The sequence below is a fragment of the Mustela lutreola genome, chromosome 1, assembly GCF_030435805.1.
Source record: "Mustela lutreola isolate mMusLut2 chromosome 1, mMusLut2.pri, whole genome shotgun sequence".
Taxonomy (NCBI): Eukaryota; Metazoa; Chordata; class Mammalia; order Carnivora; family Mustelidae; genus Mustela; species Mustela lutreola.
In genome coordinates, this window is record NC_081290.1 from 286,906,125 (window position 1) to 286,923,533 (window position 17,409).

General features: G+C 52.7%; 1 protein-coding gene across 4 annotated transcripts in view; it reads left to right on the forward strand.

The window, feature by feature from the left end:
• PPFIA1 (PTPRF interacting protein alpha 1) overlaps window positions 1–17,409 on the forward strand; it is a 67,913-nt gene that overhangs the window by 44,744 nt on the left and 5,760 nt on the right. For 3 of the 4 annotated variants that reach the window (XM_059150570.1, XM_059150569.1, XM_059150559.1), the window contains 10 exons: window positions 549–721; window positions 943–1,036; window positions 6,921–7,002; window positions 7,095–7,295; window positions 8,879–8,941; window positions 9,441–9,467; window positions 14,031–14,206; window positions 14,287–14,384; window positions 16,374–16,549; window positions 17,187–17,255. In XM_059150570.1, the coding sequence (XP_059006553.1) occupies window positions 549–721; window positions 943–1,036; window positions 6,921–7,002; window positions 7,095–7,295; window positions 8,879–8,941; window positions 9,441–9,467; window positions 14,031–14,206; window positions 14,287–14,384; window positions 16,374–16,549; window positions 17,187–17,255 (1,159 nt within the window). The remainder of the gene's footprint in view (window positions 1–548; window positions 722–942; window positions 1,037–6,920; window positions 7,003–7,094; window positions 7,296–8,878; window positions 8,942–9,440; window positions 9,468–14,030; window positions 14,207–14,286; window positions 14,385–16,373; window positions 16,550–17,186; window positions 17,256–17,409) is intronic. The other variant, XM_059150568.1, reaches the window with a different exon arrangement.

The window sequence follows — 17,409 nt, forward strand, 5'->3', positions numbered from 1 at the left end:
ACCTTCTGTTTCGGATGGGGCCTGTGCCAGCACACGGCACGCTCCCGACAGGCCCTTTTGTCGGCGGGGCTCTGGGCCCTTCTGGGCCGCCGAGAGCCCCGCACTGTCCTCGCCCCTGCTGCTCCGCTGCTCGTGCTCCCCGTCCCCGATGAGCCTGGGTGCGTTTCCGTTCTATGCCAGGTGGTGTCGGGGAGCGCTGCGCACACCTCTGTGCGCCGCCCCCTGCCCCGGCCCGCTCCCCCACTTCGCTTGCCACCAGGAAGGGCCTGCTCGGGGAGGTGCTGGGGGCTCCCGAGGGGTGGCGGGGCTGGCGTCTGTAGGAAGCACCTTCTTGAGCCCCTGTGGCTTGGGGCCATCGCCTCCCAGGGACTCGCGTGCCAGCCTCCCGGGGAGCGTTCCCGGGAGCTCATGCTCCTCACACTTGTGAACGCGGCGCTGCAGGTGCTGCCATAACGCTTGAAGGAGTGTTGAAAACGCGGGGTGTGTAGGTTGTGCGTGCAGTGGTGTGCTGTGCTGAGCGCTTGTCACAGACCCTTTCCTGTCCCCAGCTCCACGGGCTCCCAGGACGGGCCTGTGAGCAACCCCAGCAGCAGCAGCAGCAGCCAGGACTCGCTGCACAAGGCCCCCAGGAAGAAGGGCATCAAGTCCTCCATCGGCCGGCTCTTCGGCAAGAAGGAGAAGGGCCGTCCCGGCCACGCCGGCAAGGAGCACACGGGACCAGGTGGGTGGCCGGGGCGCTCCTTGTGGTGCCTGTCGCGGGAGCCGGTGGCTCATGGCGTGTGCTTGTGGGTTTGGGCCTCGACGGCTCTGGCGTCCGGCCCGTCGGAGGCGCCCTCGGAGCCGCGCACACCCTGCCTGCCACCGCGCTCCCCCCGCCCGGAAGGGCCCGCACATGGCCACGCTGGTTCCTCTCAGTGTTTCAGTCCCTCTGCTTCCCCACAGCTGCTGCTTCGGAGACGGAAAACTCCTCTCAGGACGCCCTGGGACTCGGCAAACTGGGAGGACAGGCCGAAAAAAACCGTAAACTTCAAAAAAAGTAAGTAGTTTGCAGTCTGTCGTCTCTCTTTCTTTAAAGATCTCATTTATTTATTTGACAGACACAGCAAGAGAGGGAACACAAGCAGGGGGAGTGGGAGAGGGAAAGTCAGGCCCCACCCCCACCCCCACCCCGCCCAGCAGGGAGCCCGATGCGGGGCTCGATCCTTAAGACCCTGGGATCATGACCTGAGCCGAAGGCAGACATTTGACGACTGAGCCACCCGGGCGCCCCCAGTCCGCCACCTCACTGAGCCGCTTGCACTTGTGCCTGCTTTTTAACCACTGGTTGTTTGTTAGATGTACCGGCCAGCTGTGCGTGTTCTGTCCAAGAAGGTGCCCCGAAGGCCTCTCTCAGACAGTCCTTCCTGGAGGTGGTAGAGCTCGGACGGAGTTGGGGAAGGACCCGCGTGGACTCCCAGACCACCTCTGGAACTCTCTGGCTGGGGCGTCTCGTGCTGTGCACCTGGGGCTCGGCCTCGCAGCCCTGGACTGTGAACCGTGGCTCTGGCTCATGTCGGTCGGGGGCTCTGGGAGAGCCGTGGGGCGTCTGTCTTGTGCCTCCGTGTCATCCCCCTCCATGCAAGCGAGGGGAGCGCTCACCTCCCGTGCTCCCAGGGCGCACCGTCTGCGTCTCCGTGACTCTCCATGGGGCGGTCTCAACCAAGACACACGTGACCGTGCGAGTGGCTCCAGCCCTCAGAACTCACTATCCGCACTTGTCATCTGTCGGAAGGTCCTCGCCGCGCTGTCCTTCTTCCTTCCCAGGAGAGTCTGAATTTTTATCCTGAATAGACTCTCGGTTTTGTAGTTTATTGTCACATGTCAGTTCTAAATTGTCTCGATTCTGGGACCAGGTGATAAGAGCGGGGACAGTGTCCTGCCAGGGAGCTGTGGCCGCAGAAGGGGGCGCGGAGGCACGGCGTGAGCTCGCTGCTCTGGGACTTTCCCATCCAGAGCAGGTTGTGTCGGGCTCACCGTGTCCCAGACCAGAGCTAAGTGGATGAACCACAGGGCGGGAGCACGTCACGCCTGAAAACCGAAGCCGGCACTCTTCACAGGCAGAGGGAGAGTGTAGTGTAGCCGGGCGGAGAGGGCAGGAGCCCAGGAGGAAGACAGAGCTGACGGTGAGAGGCAGGACTCGGCAGGCTCTGTGGTGAGCTTGACAGCAGGAGAGGCGTCTGGCCGCCCTCGGCCACCCTGAGAGCCAGCGCTGGTCCGGAGCCTGCGGCTGCACGGTCCCACCAGAGCCCATGGGACCCCCTCCACTGCAGCTGGCTCCCCTTCAGTCCTGGAGCTGTCAGGCGGCTTCTCAGTGGTGAAATGCACTTCATTTTAGTTTTCTTTTCAGAAATCATAATAATGACCTTGACTGACACACTGTGGACTGTATTTCAGGTGAAATGCTGTATTTTGTTACTGCTCATCATACTATAGGAATACTCAGTCTTGGTTCTCTGGGAATGGAAATCTGTAGAAACCGCTTACCAGTGGTCTGATCTGAATGTTGCTATGTTTGAACTGTATAAAAATGTTTTAAAATAACTTGGGTAGTTGCCACTTGGCGCTGTGAAATTTAATATTGAAACAAGGCCTTTTGCTCCTGGAACCATGCTAGGAAAATTCTATCCCTTAGATTTTGCTGATGTGTTTTATTTCACGTCCTTACACTTTCCGTAATGAAAACAGCAAGATTTGTGGCCGTGCCCTCTGGCTGTCCCACCCCATGGCTCCCAGGAATGTGTATTTCACATAGATCGGAAGGAGCCTGAGCTGGCCAGTTCCTCTGTTTCCCGCATTTATTTTGTCGCTGTCAGGAGGTGTGCTCAAGCACGTGGCCAAATACGTGGCACGCGCTGTGTGTGCAAGTGTGTGCGCGTGTGTGCAGGCTTCTCTGGAGTCGAGATGTTGTGGTTGATGGACTTGGTTCTGTGCTGTCATAGCTGCAACTGAGTATTGAAAAGTGGGTCATTGTCCGTATTCTGTTATCACTCATGGCAAGTTCTAGAATGTACAGTAGACACTCGAACAACATGGTTTTGAATTGTGCAGGTCCACTTATATGCAGACTTTTTTTTAAAATACAGTGTAGCACTGTACGTGTATTTTTTTCTTTTCTATTTTTTTTTTTTTTTTTTGAAGATACTATTTATTTAACAGAGACAGGGTGAGAGGGAAGAAGCAGGGAAGCGGGAGAGGCAGAAGCAGGCTTCACGCCAAGCAGGGAGCCCTGTGGGGGCTCAGTCCCAGGATTCTAGGATCATGACCTGAGTCAAAGGCAGAGGCCTAATGACTGAGCCAGCCCGGCACCCCTGTAGATATATTTTCTTCATTGATTCTTAACCTTTCCTTAAGCTTGGTTTATCAGAGAATGCCACCTACAATACATGGCGCATAAAATATGTGTTAACTGTTTAGGTCGTTGGTAAAGCTCCTGGGCAGCTGTAGGCTGGGAGTAGTTTTTAGGGAGAAGTTATCCGTGGATTTTCGAGAGTGGTGCTCTGCGGGCTGGGGGAGCCGTGGCGGGAGGGCAGGGCCCCATGGGCCTGCATCCGAGGTGCCAGAGCGGCCAGGGCGCCGGGCTCTGGAAGGTGAAGCACGACGCCTGCTGTCATGCGGTGTCTGCTGAGCAAAGGTTCACACACGTCTTGGTAGGAAAGGTGACTTTACTGTTGTGTTTATGTCTAAAAACATGTGTCCTCTACCCCAGGTTATGTGACTTCTCTCATACTTGCGCCTGCTCCCCGTAGAAGTGAGCAGATTTCTGCATGTCTTTCTCTTGCAACTCTCATAAGGTTGGGCTGCGTTCGGTCTCAGTTTACTGAGAGCAGGCGTTTGGAAAATCAGTGTGGGTCTAGAGTTTGGTCCCTCAGGGAAATGCGGTCCCAACTAAGTGCCCCCGCACCACGCGGCCTGACGGATCGGTGGTGGGCACAGCGCGCCTCCCGTCTTCCTCCGCGGCGGGGGCAGGCCCCCTTTCCCCCCCGGCTGGGCTCCCAGGCTGTACACGGAGGAGGACACAGCAGCAGCAGGGAAGGTGGTGTCAGAAAGTTTAGGAAGGAACTGACAGCAGAAGCCAGACGAGCTTTCTCCCTGCTCCAGGAGACAGGCTCGTAAGCCGGTGTCCGCTTACGGACTCTCTGCAGAGTCCGCTGCAGAGAAGCCCTGATCACTCCGGAGTCCCACCGCCTCCAGTGTTGTGTTTGAGGCTCCGGAACTCAAGGCAGAAGAGTTTCATGTTCTGGAAAACTGACCTGTATAAGAGTCCCTGGTTTCCCTCCGGTGGACTCTTACCGATCGTGCTTCTCTCTAGCCGCAGTAGAGGAGAACACCAGCGGGTTCCGCTGCTTAGTAGAGCGACGCGCAAGTCCGTAGGGTCCACACGGCCACTGAATTTACAGCGGCCACAAAGGGCAGAGGTGGGCAGTGTGCACAGTGGGCGGTAGGCCTTTCTTGGTGGCCCGTGAGAGAAGCACAGCTCCTAGGGCTGGCAGGGAAGGGGTGTGCCTGCTCACCGAGGTGTGTGGCAGGCGGTAGTGGAGCTGGCCCAGGCGTCCTGGCGTGCCCTTCCCGGCAGCACGGCGTCTGGGGGCTCCGTGTCCTCGCGCGGGTGAGAGGCCTGCTTCACGTGGTGGGGGAGCACTCACCCCTGTAAGAAGGACGGGGCACAAGTGTCCCGCCTGAGTCTGCTTGGAGTTGAGTCTTCTGGGCCGTGCGGTGTTGGGGAGGCCTGGCCCAGCCACCCAGCAGGAGCCCCGCCTTCCTGCTGGCCTCTGCGTCCCTTTGCTGCACGGTCTTGCCTGCCCTGCCTCATCGCAGTCTCAGCAAGACCATGGGGCTGAGCTCGAAGCACGTCCGTACTAGAAAGGGCTTTGCCTGCACAAATGGCTGCTGCCAGGACGAAGGTGCTGGCAAAGTCAGAGTCATGTGCGCCAGCCTCCAGCTCGTGGGATTCACGGACCGTTTTTAACCCTACAGTCTTTGTCGACAATGAATATCTATTTCTGATTTTTTTTTTTTTTTTCCCAAAAGAGACTCCATGTCCAGTGTGGCGCTTGAAGTCACCACCCTGAGATCCGGAGTTGCATGCTCCATGGACTGACCTATCTGGGTGCTCCGAGTATCCGTTTCTTATTAAAAGACAAAGTGTGGCCAAGTGCCCCGGTGCGGTCGCTGTCCCGTGGGTTTCGTGAGTGGGCAGACATCTGAAAGGGCTCCCACCGGCCAGAAGGGACCTGCACGTGTTGCTTGGAGGGCTCGCTTGGCTTCTGTAAGAGATCACGTAAAACACAGCCCCTGTCTGTGAGGATTTGTCCTTAGGACATGGAAATCAGCATTTAACTGAGCACATTGCTGACTGGCCCACCCCGCGAGGCCCTCCCCCGACCTCTTTAGGGAGACTCTGTGTGGCAGGGTGACCCCAGCCCGGGGGGGGGGGGGGGCTGCGTTTCTTCTTTCATGAACGGCTTTGCTCATTCTAATTAGAAAACGTTGCCGTGCTTCCCCCCCGCCGCCCCCCATGCTATTAAGATTTGTTGCCTTCTAGGGCCTCTGGCTGGCTCAGTGGGCGTGACTCTTGATCGGGTGGTGAGTTCGAGCGAGCCCCACACTGGGCGCAGAGCTTACTTTAAAGAAAGAAAAAAAAGATCTGTTGCGTTCTCTGGGGTGATCATTCCTGCGGAATTACAGTACCTGCTACTCCAAGGAGACCCGCGGTTGACTAAGGGCCAAACGCGTACTTGAGATTTTATGTGAAACGTTTTGAGCTTTAATTTTACATGGATTTCACAGTCTCAGGGAAAGTTTAATACTACTAAATATATCAAAGAGTCCGTCTGTATCTTTAGAAATAAATGATTCACTGATATGGACTGCAGAAATTATTAAAGAAAAATAACACTGAAAGTGACTTAGGGATTGAAAGTGCCTCCAGCTGAGCAGGCACATGGGGTAAACTGCCCCAGGCCAGCCCCACCTTCTCTGCAAGGCTTTTCATTTTTAGGAAGAATCTGTGTCTTTCAGAAAGCCTTGGAAGTACACAACACAAAAAAAGTAAGATAAGATTCTTAAAGATTGCTGTGTTGGCTCTTACATAACTAGGTTATCAGTAGACAGCCCTTTGTAAAGACGCTAGGAAGGGCAAGGCACGGTTGGGGGCCGTAGAACTGGCGCTGCAGGGACACGGGGTGGGGGTGGGGGGGCGTGGCTCCTGACGCTCCCGGAGTCTCACGGTCTGCCCTGTGTGTGCCCGTGCACGTGCTTGGGATTTCAGCTTTCTGGGTTGCGAAGCCTGCGGGCGAAACCCCAGGGTTACCCGGCACCTTAACCTACAAGCACCCGGTGAGCCTAAACAGCAGGGTGGACCGGAAGAAGCAACTTACCGGGGTGTGCCTGGGTGGCTCAGTGGATTAAGCCGCTGCCTTCGCTCAGGTCATGATCTCGGGGTCCTGGGATCAAGTCCTGTGTCGGCCTCTCTGCTCAGCGGGGAGCCTGCTTCCTCCTCTCTCTCTCTCTCTGCCTGCCTCTCCATTTGCTTGTGATCTCTCTCTGTCAAATAAATAAAATCTTAAAAAAAAAAAAAATAAGAAGAAGAAGCAACTTACGGGCCACATCTGACTGTTCCCGCGAGACTCTGTGATGCTGTCCCTGCCGAGCCCTTGGGCCCTCCCACGGGATCCTGGGCTCCAACCCGCCTGTAGCTTCCTCTCCTACCCAGTTTTCCTCCTTATTCAGGTATTCCCTTGACTGTCCTCCCTTGGACCCGAGGACCCCTGGTGGAAAGTCCTCCGTTCCGCGGGAGGTGGCCCGGGGATACTTGCAGACGCGTTGGCGCAGCCCGTGTGTGCACGCCGAGTCTTTCATGCCGGATCTCTTGTCATTCGCAGGCATGAATTGCTCGAGGAAGCCCGGAGACAGGGTTTGCCTTTCGCACAGTGGGATGGACCGACCGTGGTGGTTTGGCTGGAGGTACGGCTTCCCTTTAATCCGGGGTGGAGCCCTTTCCCCGCATGACCGTGCACCCTGCCTGACCTTGCGGCCCGAATGCGTCTCGCCTCCAGCTGTGGGTCGGGATGCCCGCCTGGTACGTGGCCGCCTGCCGAGCCAACGTGAAGAGCGGCGCCATCATGTCTGCGCTGTCGGACACAGAGATCCAGCGGGAGATCGGCATCAGCAACCCGCTGCACCGGCTCAAGCTGCGGCTGGCCATCCAGGAGATCATGTCCCTGACCAGTCCGTCAGCCCCTCCCACCTCGAGAACGGTACGTGTCTGTAGACGGGGCAGCCCCGCTGTTTCTGTGGCCTCTCCAGCTCCCACAGACAGACCCCACGGTCCGACTTAAAGGCTTATCATTCCCCAAACACGGCAATTTCTAATGGGTGACGGGTGGGGGGCTCACGGGTCCTTCACGGAACGTTCTCACAGCACTTGGCTGTTGTGCTTTCCCATACAGAAATAGCAATTTTTAAAAGCATAGGAGAGTAACTATCTCTAATTCAATATAAATTGACCAAAAGTGAAGGGGACAGAGCTTCGATTCCCCATGTGCCCTGCGACCCCCGTTTTACTGGCCCGCCCAGGGAGCTGTAGGCGCGGGGGCCCCGGGCTCGCAGCAGCCAGTGACTGTGCAGGTGCCGAGCATTGTCTGCTCGCGCTTCTGCTCCCCGTGGGAAGCCTGCGAGTGTCCTACCAGAGGTTCCTCATGGCGTGGGCAACACTCCTCTAACGAAAACCCAGACAGCTGCTGGGGCACAGAGCAGCCATCCCCATCTGTAAAGTGCGGGTTCTCCACATCCGCTCGGCTCTTGGTCTGCTCTGCGGGGAAACCCGCCGGGAGACAGAAGAGCCTCGTGGACGGACTTCTCCGCGCAGCAGCTTAGCGCCCGATTTGGGGCTGGTGCTCGCCTTGCACCCGAAGGGGCTGCGGCTGGCAAGTTTTCTCTTGTCTCTTAGGGGTTGAGTCAGAATGAACTGTTGGCCTGTGCCCCTCCCTGAGGCCCCGAGAGCTTCATGCCAGGGACGCTCTGTCACAGCGTCTGACCGGGACCCCATGGCCACTTGTTTCCAGTTAGAGTGCCCTTTCTAGAAACGAAGGTGTAGGGAGGTTTTCCTGGAGTCTATGAATTGCCCAGTAAAGGCCGCGGACGGAGGCAGTGCACAGGGACGACGAGCCCCCTTGGGGAGGGACCGCACCGTGAGACGGGGTACAGCCTGCTCCGGAGGGGCCTGGCGGCTGGCACAGCACTTTGACAAGCCTCGGGTCTGCTATGGTGCTTCAGTGGGGCCGGTATTTTGGCTCCGGGAAGTCCTGGGACATGCCGTTTAACACACTCAGCCCTGGGCCCTGCCTCCCGGGTTCCCCAGATGAGGTGGTCCCGTCCACGTGGCCCAGTCACTGCGGAGCACATGCTGGGGGCCATTGTCCCACAGTCCAAAGCTAGACCTGGAGACCGGGCTCTCAGTTGTGCTTTGGACAAGATGGTGGATGTATCGAGTGAGACTTAGTTGAGAATGCACAGTTTTCAGAAGTGCAGAATGTACCGTTGTCACAGTTGACACGCCTCAGGCAGGAGGCATGGCAGACGAAGCTCAGGGAACGGTAGGCTGTTCTTGGGTTGTTGACAACTCAGTGTTGGGACAGTGTGGTTAGTCTTCACGGATGGGGCGAGCTTGTTGTCACGCTCTGTCGTGTTCCATGCGGGCATCTAAGAGGAGAAGGTGAGAAGAATGGCCTTGGCCTCTGCCTGCTCCTCTCACCTGCCTGAGGCTTACCTGTCTGCCACCTTTCCTCTTTGTCACTGCTTCCCTTGCCCTGGATGTGGTTGGTCACTGGGGTCACCCTAGACCACGGGAAATGTCTGGCTAACGCATGAGGAGATGGAAACGCTCGCAGCCGCGCCACAAACGGTCAGTCACAGCCCCGAGCTTGCCCTCCCCTCAGGGCTCCCCACCTAAGAACGGCGCGGTTCTTGGCTTTTCCTTGGGAAACAAAACTGTCATTTCACATTAAATTGTTCCGATAAGTATTTCCACTAGGTATTAGTTAAATGTGTGAAATGGGATTCTATTTTAGATTTTTTTTCAGGAACGTAAAATTAGTAGACTCGCCCTCTTTAGATGTGATTCCCGTCTCCTTTAAGGAGAGACCTCAGTTTGGCGCTCGGTCTTCATGTTCTGGCCCTAGTTTTCTCCTTATATGGAGGTGCTTGCAGTGGGAAATTGGCTCTTTGCATGAGAAATTGGAATTGTTGGTTTTGCATGAGTTTTGCATGATGCTTTGATCTTTTTTTTAACTTTTTCTCTCACGTCACTCCGCACCTTCCCTACAGCGTCGATGTGCCTGCATCGCTAAGCTCACCAATACTAATAGTTCTGTTCTTTTGCATTCCTAACCTCGTAACACCAGGAGGATGAGGAGGGAAGCTGGGCTCAGGTTGGAGACTCTCTATAATATCCTCTTCACTATATGTACCGCAGCAAAAGAGCTGGAGTGTGAAAGCTTGTAATTGACTTTTCTTGACATTTTTAACATCTTAATTTGTGCGGAATATTGTTGCTGACTTAGAAGCGTTAGTCAGAGTGAAGCATAGGTTTAAAGAGTACGTCTCATGGACAAATTTGAACCTTTCCCGTGTGGCACCATGGTGGTTCACTCTGTAACCTAGATGACTCCGTTGAGCACGCGGCTCACGGACGGGGTGCCGCGGCTTCCGCGGCCCCTGGGATGCGTTCCCAGCATGAGACTTGGCACGGGGACCATCCCCGCCTGTCTGTGTCTCAGGGTGCTGGTCTGGGCTGTCCTGCTGCTGTGCTGGTCAAGAGGCTGTCTCATTCATGGGATTCTCAGAAATCAAGCCTCTCCCTGCAAAACATGCATTCGGATTTTCAGCTTTCTGGTTCTTCGGCTCACGTAAATCTCTCGCGCGACTGTCCGGCAGCCCTGATCTGAGACAGCTTGAGTAAAAGCAGTGGATCCCTGCCTGGGATTCTAGCACTGTGGCTGCCCGACTGGCTGTTCCATCGTAGGGCCACGTGGGAGGCTGTGAGGGTGTGGCCGGGCGGTTCTTCCCAGGGCTCTTACTAATGGCGTCATGTTCGAGGATCTCAAAAGGATACTGGTATATCTGAAAAAAATTGAACTAATCCTAAATCTGAATTTTCCTCATTTCCAGTTGGTGGTTGAAACATCTGTTTTCCTCTAGCTGTGCTCCTAAAATCAAGCCGATGTTACTTTTTTAAAAAGCAGAAGAGGAGAGTGGCTAGCGTACTCTGTGCGCTCCCTCTCCAGCCGCTTGAGTCGGGCGCTCTGGGCCGCTACCCCATGAGTATCTTCGTTAATCATTTAGCCCGCTCAAACGTCCCTTCACGGGGCCAGCAGTGACCATGAGTGAATTAAAAAGGGTGCATTTCGTAATTGCTTAAACGTCAGTGTTTTTCGTTAGAAGGACTTTGACAGCACCTCGGTATGCGATTCTCTGTACTGGGGCGTGACTTGTGAGTTAAACCAGCTGAACGTTTGCTCTTTGCAGTGGAAACATAAGCAAGGATGGGCCATGCCAGTGACGCCAGAATTAGGCAGCGTCAGTCTTCAGCATAACCCAGGACGGTTTCCGCTCCGTCCCTCGTCCAAAGGGGAGGAGAACCAAGAGGCGTCCTGGGTGCACCTGCCACCTGCCGCCAAGGGCAGAAGTCGCACAGCGCGCCCTCCGCATGCTGGTAATAGTCACCAGCTCCAACGCCCAGGGGCAGTTTGAGATGCCCTTGGCACCCAGGGCAGGAAAATACCCAAGGTGTGGTCAAGTCGTCGACGCCTTCACTTAGCAGGTGGCATCAGTGTGCTGTCTGTGCGAAACTGAGCTGCTTGCTGGGGACAGCTGCATCGCCCCTCACGTTTCACAGAGGTTACAAAGCTGAACCGTATTTGTGGTCATGTCAGGGCTGGGAAACACAAAGCCTGTGCCGGGACAGTCTCTTGAGTCCAGGTGGTCCCTGACCACGAGAGAGATTCCTGTCACCTGCTTCTTCAGCACACGTGACGGCAAACCGGGAGGTGTGGGTCGCCCTGGCTTTGAGCCTGGTTCCCCCGGGAGCTCATGTCATTGAGCACTGAAGAAGTGGAGCTAGAGGAATGGGGAACGACATTAAGGAGGCTCTGCTCCCGTGGATTGTCTGTTTAGAAATTTCTCTGCATTTTGTGTCCAATTAGGAATACGTAAACAGAGGCGAGAAAGCAGTGAGGAGTATTCACACTCTAAAACTCGGGTCTGAAAACGCATGACACTGTGACAACTTTCCAAAAATGTTTACTGGTTTTCTCGCTCATGGTTATTTAGACAGTAGTGAAACGGGTTTTTTCCTACTGAATTTGAGAATTCCTGTTGTAATTTGACTAGTTTCTTTTAGCTTGTTTGGTGTAAATAATAGATTAGAGGCTGTATTTTCAAGCCGGGACACCGTGGTAGTTGAGAGTTACCATTTCCAAGGATTCCGTAAGGCACTACAGAATTCTGATGGTCACTTAGTCTTCTAGGACTGAAGAACACCCAGTACCTTTGTCTGATGTGGATGCGGATACTTACGATGTATCAGTTTCTTTTTCATGGCACAAATCTTGCACATAAGCCTGTTAGATTTATTCCAAAGGATTTCGTGAGTTTTGATCACATTTTTTAAATCTCCATTTCTAGCTCCTTTCTAGTATTTAGAAATACAGTTCACTTTCATATATTGACCATGTATCCTGCAACTTGGCTAAACTCACTTTAGTTCAGATAGCTGCTCTGTATTTTTTTTTTTTTTAAGATTTTATTTATTTATCTGACAGAGAGAGATCACAGGTAGGCAGAGAGGCAGGCAGAGAGGGAGGAGGAAGCGGGCTCCCCGCTGAGCAGAGAGCCCTATGCAGGGTTCGATCCCAGGACCCTGAGATCATGACCCAAGATGAAGGCAGAGGCTTAACCCCCTGTGCCACCCAGGTGCCCCTGCTCTGTATTTTTCTAATACTGCTCATCAAGTCATCTGCAAATAAAGACAGTTTTATTTCTTTTCCAACCCATATGCTTCTGATTTCTCTTTCTTGCCTTATCACAGTGGCTGAGAGTTCTAGTACAGTGTTGAGTGAAAGTGGTGGGAGTAGACCTCCTTAACTTTGTTCCTGAATGTAGGGAAGATGCATTCAGTCTTTTACCACTGAGTATAGTGACAGCTCTGTATTTTTTTAGAAGCCTTTGTCAAGTTGAGGCAGTTGTCGTCCAAACCTGGGTTGCAGAGGTTTCCGTGAATGAGTGATGATTTGATCACGTACCTTTCTCACATTTCTGTGGTTCTTCATGTTAGTCCTTTGATACAGTGAATTTCTCTGATTTTTTCAAATATTGGTCCAACTTATGTTCCTGGGATAAACCCCACTTGTCATGATATCTTATTCTTTTCATTTATTACTGATTTGTTTTGCTAACATTTTGTTAACAAACATTTGCATCTGTGTCTGTGAGGGATATTTATTGGTCTGTAGTTTTCTTGTAGTGTGTCTGGTGTATTTTAGTGTCAGGATAATGCCGCTCTTGTAGAATGAGTTAGATATTTCTTCTTCACATTTTTGTAATAGTTTGTGTGGAATTGGTAGTTTTTTCATAAATGTTTGGTAGAGTTCACCAGTGAAGGCATTTAGAGTAGGGATCGAGCGTATGAGCATAGTATGTGCATGTGCGTGCGTGCGCGTGTGTGTTTGTGTGTGGTCTATAGCTACAAGTTCAATTCAGGTACGGGTCACCTGTTTCTTACTGAGTGGCTCTCATAGATATATCTTTCATGAAATTTGCCTGTTTTATCCAGGTTTCTTACAGCTGTCCACAGTTTTCCCATATTATCATTTCAGTGTCTGTAGGGTCTATACTGATGCCCCCTCTTTCATTCTTGATGTTGGTGATTTATATCTTTCTTCTCAATACACTCAGTGATGTTTATGAAGATCCAGGTTTTACCTTCTTCATTTTATATACACCCAGTGTGGGGCTTGAACTTACAACCCCGACATCAAGTCGCACACTCCACTGACCAAGGCCAACCAGGTGTTCCTTGCACGTTCACTTTCATTTAGTTCAAAATATTTTCCCGTTTCCCTTGTGATTTCTTCTTTTGACACATGGGTTATTTGGAAGTATGCTAGTTCCAAATATTTGGGACTTTTCTAGATGTCTTTTTATTATGGATTTCTAATGTAATTCACTTGCGGTCAGAGGAAATATACTTGTTATGATTTCAGTCTCTCCGAACACGTGGAGATTGTTCTGTGTCGGAGAATGTTCTGTGTGTGCTGCTTTTGGGTGGAACGGCCTCTCATGTTGGTTGGATTGGGTGACACTGCTGCTTCCAGGCTTCTCTGTCCGCATGAGCCAGTCCTTTGACTCGGGGTCTTACTTACCAAATTAGGCGGCGAGGTGAGGGGGTGTCTCCTGACTCTCCTCTCAGCCTTGCTATGTTCCTCTCTCCTTTCCATCTGTGTTTTAATTCAAATCTGTGGTTTTAAAAGTTGATTTTGAAATTAACCTATTTTATTAAAGAAATACAGAAAGCAAAGTGTTAAAAATAAAATGAAAGCCAGCCAGAGATTTTTACTGAGTAGACTTGGATTGATCCTTCAAACTTGTTCATGAGCCGTGATCGTTCTTTGTCGTTGTATCATTATACATGAAGACGAGCTCAGAGAGACAGCATGCAATAGTCACCATTTTATTGTACTTTGGTAAATATGTTAAATTCATTAGCACAAGTCATAGAATTTTCAGGGTACAATTTCTTTTGTACAAAATGTTACTAACAATTTAAGAGTAAATAGGAGATCAAGTTATTCTGAAATTATAAAAAAAATGTTATCAGTTTAGCCTTTGAGAACCTGTAACAGATTGAAAATCCAATTTAAAGATTATTTGAATGACCCTTATGACCTCTTCTGGGGCTTTTCTTCTGAACTGATGTGCTTAATTATTGCAACCAGACCCTGGCCTACGGGGACATGAACCACGAGTGGATAGGCAATGAGTGGCTGCCCAGCCTGGGCCTGGCGCAGTACCGGAGCTACTTCATGGAGTGCCTGGTGGACGCGCGCATGCTGGACCACCTGACCAAGAAGGACCTGCGGGGGCAGCTGAAGATGGTGGACAGCCTCCACAGGTGCGCCCGCGGGGAGTCCTGCCCGTTAGCTCCGGGAGCTCACGCCGCTGCCATGGCTAACTTTTTTTTCCCCCCAATAGAAACAGTTTCCAGTGTGGAATCATGTGCCTGCGGAGATTAAATTATGACCGAAAAGAACTGGAGAAGAAAAGAGAAGAAAGCCAGAATGAAATAAAAGGCAAGTGTATCGTGTGTCGTGGATGTGGGTAACTGCTGCTTCCCGCAGTGCTAACAGCTGGTGACTGCCTATTGAAAAACAAAAACAGGAAGAAAAAAAAAAGAAAAAGAAGTTAAAAAATTACAAGGGGCACCGAGCAGGCTCCGTCAGCGGAGTGTGCGACTCTTGATCTCGGGGTTGTGAGTTCAAGTCCCACGATGGATGTGGAGATTACTCAAAAACAAAACTTTAAAAAGAGACTGAAAATAAATAAAATAAGCAATTAAAAAAAGTAAGGAAAGGCTCTAAGTGGAGAAGGCTAGTCCGGCATCATGACAAAGAAAGGAGGGGTGACTGGGCGCCTCTAAGACCCTCCTCTGTGCCTGTTGCCTTGTGCTCACATCGGTCTGTAAGGTCGGGGTCTCAAGGTGAGCATTTTTCCTGTGACCTCAGACCTCTCCCGTTGTGAGGACACATGTCCTCCTTCGTCCAGAAAGGCTGCAACGTGAGGCCAGATAGCAACTGAGCAGAGGCAGACGGGCGGGTGCTGTGTGCTGCTTGGTGCAAGCGTGACGAACACCGCTGTCTAGCCAGGGCCTGAGGGGCCCGGAAGAGAACAACAGCGTGGCTCTGCTCCATTCGCTGAGGGAGCAGCGTGGAGTTACTGTGGTAGTCAGGCCCTAAAGACGGGATGGAGAGCCTCTTCTTGGGGCCAGCCGTGGGCAGAGGCATTTTGGGTAGAAAATAGGCCGAGGGGTGTTCCGGGGCCAAGGATGCTCGGCTGGGAGGCGGCAGGTGCTCCCCTCTGCTGGGAAGCTTACCCACCCAGGGCACCTCTAGTTGTTTGCTTGGAAATAAGGTGGCAACGGTTAAGCTCCCAAGTAAAGGCTCCCCCAATTTTCAGTATAAAGGAATCACTAAGAATGGTAATAGCAGGTGAGCCGTGTTGACCAGCTCTAAGCGTGGAGCTTGATTTACGTCATCCTTACTACCACAGTCCCCATAAGTGCGGTTTTCGTCCCGTGTCTTTAGTAAGACAGAAATTAAAGACGATGATATGGTTGGGGAGGTGGCCCATTGGAAGGCTAGTCTAGCCATGATTGAGTTACTGTGACTCACAGGAAAAACCTTTAGCTAACATTTGCAGTCTGTCTCCTAAACACATGCAATACAATGCATTTAACATATAAATACAGTTATGATCTCTAAATATCTTACCAGCTGTGCCTGTGTGTGTGTATCTGTCCTTTTACCTAGAAAAGGAGGTGGGAGATGAGAGATGTGGATCTGTTTCATGTGTTTTGTATTTCCGTCTTAAATCTTTTCACAGTTGATGGAAGCGGTCTTTGAAAGGAACTGGTGATCTTCTGGGTGTATTTTTTTACAGGGTGGCTATTTTTAGATCTCTGCTAGAGCAAAAATGATAGTTTATTACTTTGCATAAATATAAGATCTTCCCCCACAGTTTCTAATATGCTGGAGAATATCTTCCAGGTTCTCTGTTTTTAAAATGCAACAATTAAAAAGCCTTTGAGATTATGAGGGGTTTGTGTCGAATTCACAAGCTGCCCAGCCACAGTGCCCGCGGCCCACACCTCTGATGGGAGGACAGTATTTCAGAAGATCCGGGGTCTGTAGGGCAAGCTCGTGCCTACCTAGTGGGTGTTCGGATTCTTGTGTCCTTTTGGTTTCTGAAGCCTGGGCCCCTGTCGCTTTTTATTCCCTAGAAACTTGGTGTGTGTATTAAGTTCCTTGCCCCCAGGTCGAGTCAGAGTGAGTTTCAGTAGGACGGTCTCCACTGGACAAGCCACAGGCCAGGACAGCAGCGCGCGAGCGCGGCAGAAGCCCTCCATGCGCCCACCTGGCCGTGCCCCAGGCCCCTGCGGCTCACGTCTTGTGTCAGGCGCTGGAGGCTTGGGGCCTGCGGGGGCATCTCGATCCCATGTTGCGGGGCAGACACGGGAAAGAACTTCCTGCGGCGCCTGGAGCCTTGCTTGCACTTGTCTGCAGATGTGCTGGTTTGGAGCAACGATCGCGTGATTCGCTGGATCCTGTCGATCGGCCTCAAAGAATACGCCAACAATCTCCTCGAGAGCGGCGTCCACGGTGCGCTGATGGCCTTGGACGAGACCTTCGACGCCAACGCCCTGGCGCTCCTGCTGCAGATCCCAACTCAGAACACGCAGGTGACGCGGCCGTGCCCGCACCCTGCCCTCCAGCCACCGCTGGGCTCCACCGGCCAGCCCTTCCTCTCCCCCTGCCTCGTCCGCCACGTGCTGGCTCGGAGCGCACAGTGCTCCCCAGCTGCTCCTCGCGTCCTCTTGCCCTTCCCGGGCCTGGGACACGCAGGAGTCCTGGAGTAGATGGTGTCCGGGAGACCCGCATCCACACCGGCTACTTGTAGAGTGATCGAGGAGAGGGACACTGTCCCTCGAGTGCCGCCCGACGGAGGTCTCGGGAACTTTCTCATTTCCCTGTGTCCTCCGTTTTGACCCATGGGCTCACTGGAGAATCAGGAATGTTTCTATTTGTCTGCAGAATGTTGTACTTGCCCAGTCCCTCAGCCTCCCCGCCAGCAGCAGCACGCACGGCACACTTGTTGCCCGGTGTCCCAGGAGCCCACGGATGCCCACCTCCCAGGGCCCGTAAATGACTCCCCGTTAAAACCGCTGACTTAAAGTACACTGCGTGGTTCCAGGCTTTCAGCCCTTGAGGAGTTGTTGGTTTTTTAAAAATTCTCCATTTAAAAGTAGCCGTGGTACCCGGGCATCCTCCAGATGAGGCTGATGGGAGTTTGGGGGCGTTGTTCTGTTATGATTTCAGGCTCGCGCTGTCTTGGAGAGAGAGTTTAACAACCTTCTGGTCATGGGGACTGACAGAAGGTTCGATGAAGTAAGTTTTCAGCCTCATGATTTTTAAATTTGCATTAAATGTGAACTTCATATGTGGGGGGGCCCTTTTGGCTCAGCTCGGTCGTGCGCCAGCCTCTTGATCTCAGGGTTGTGGGATTGAGCCCCACACTGGATACAGAAATAACCTAAAAGTA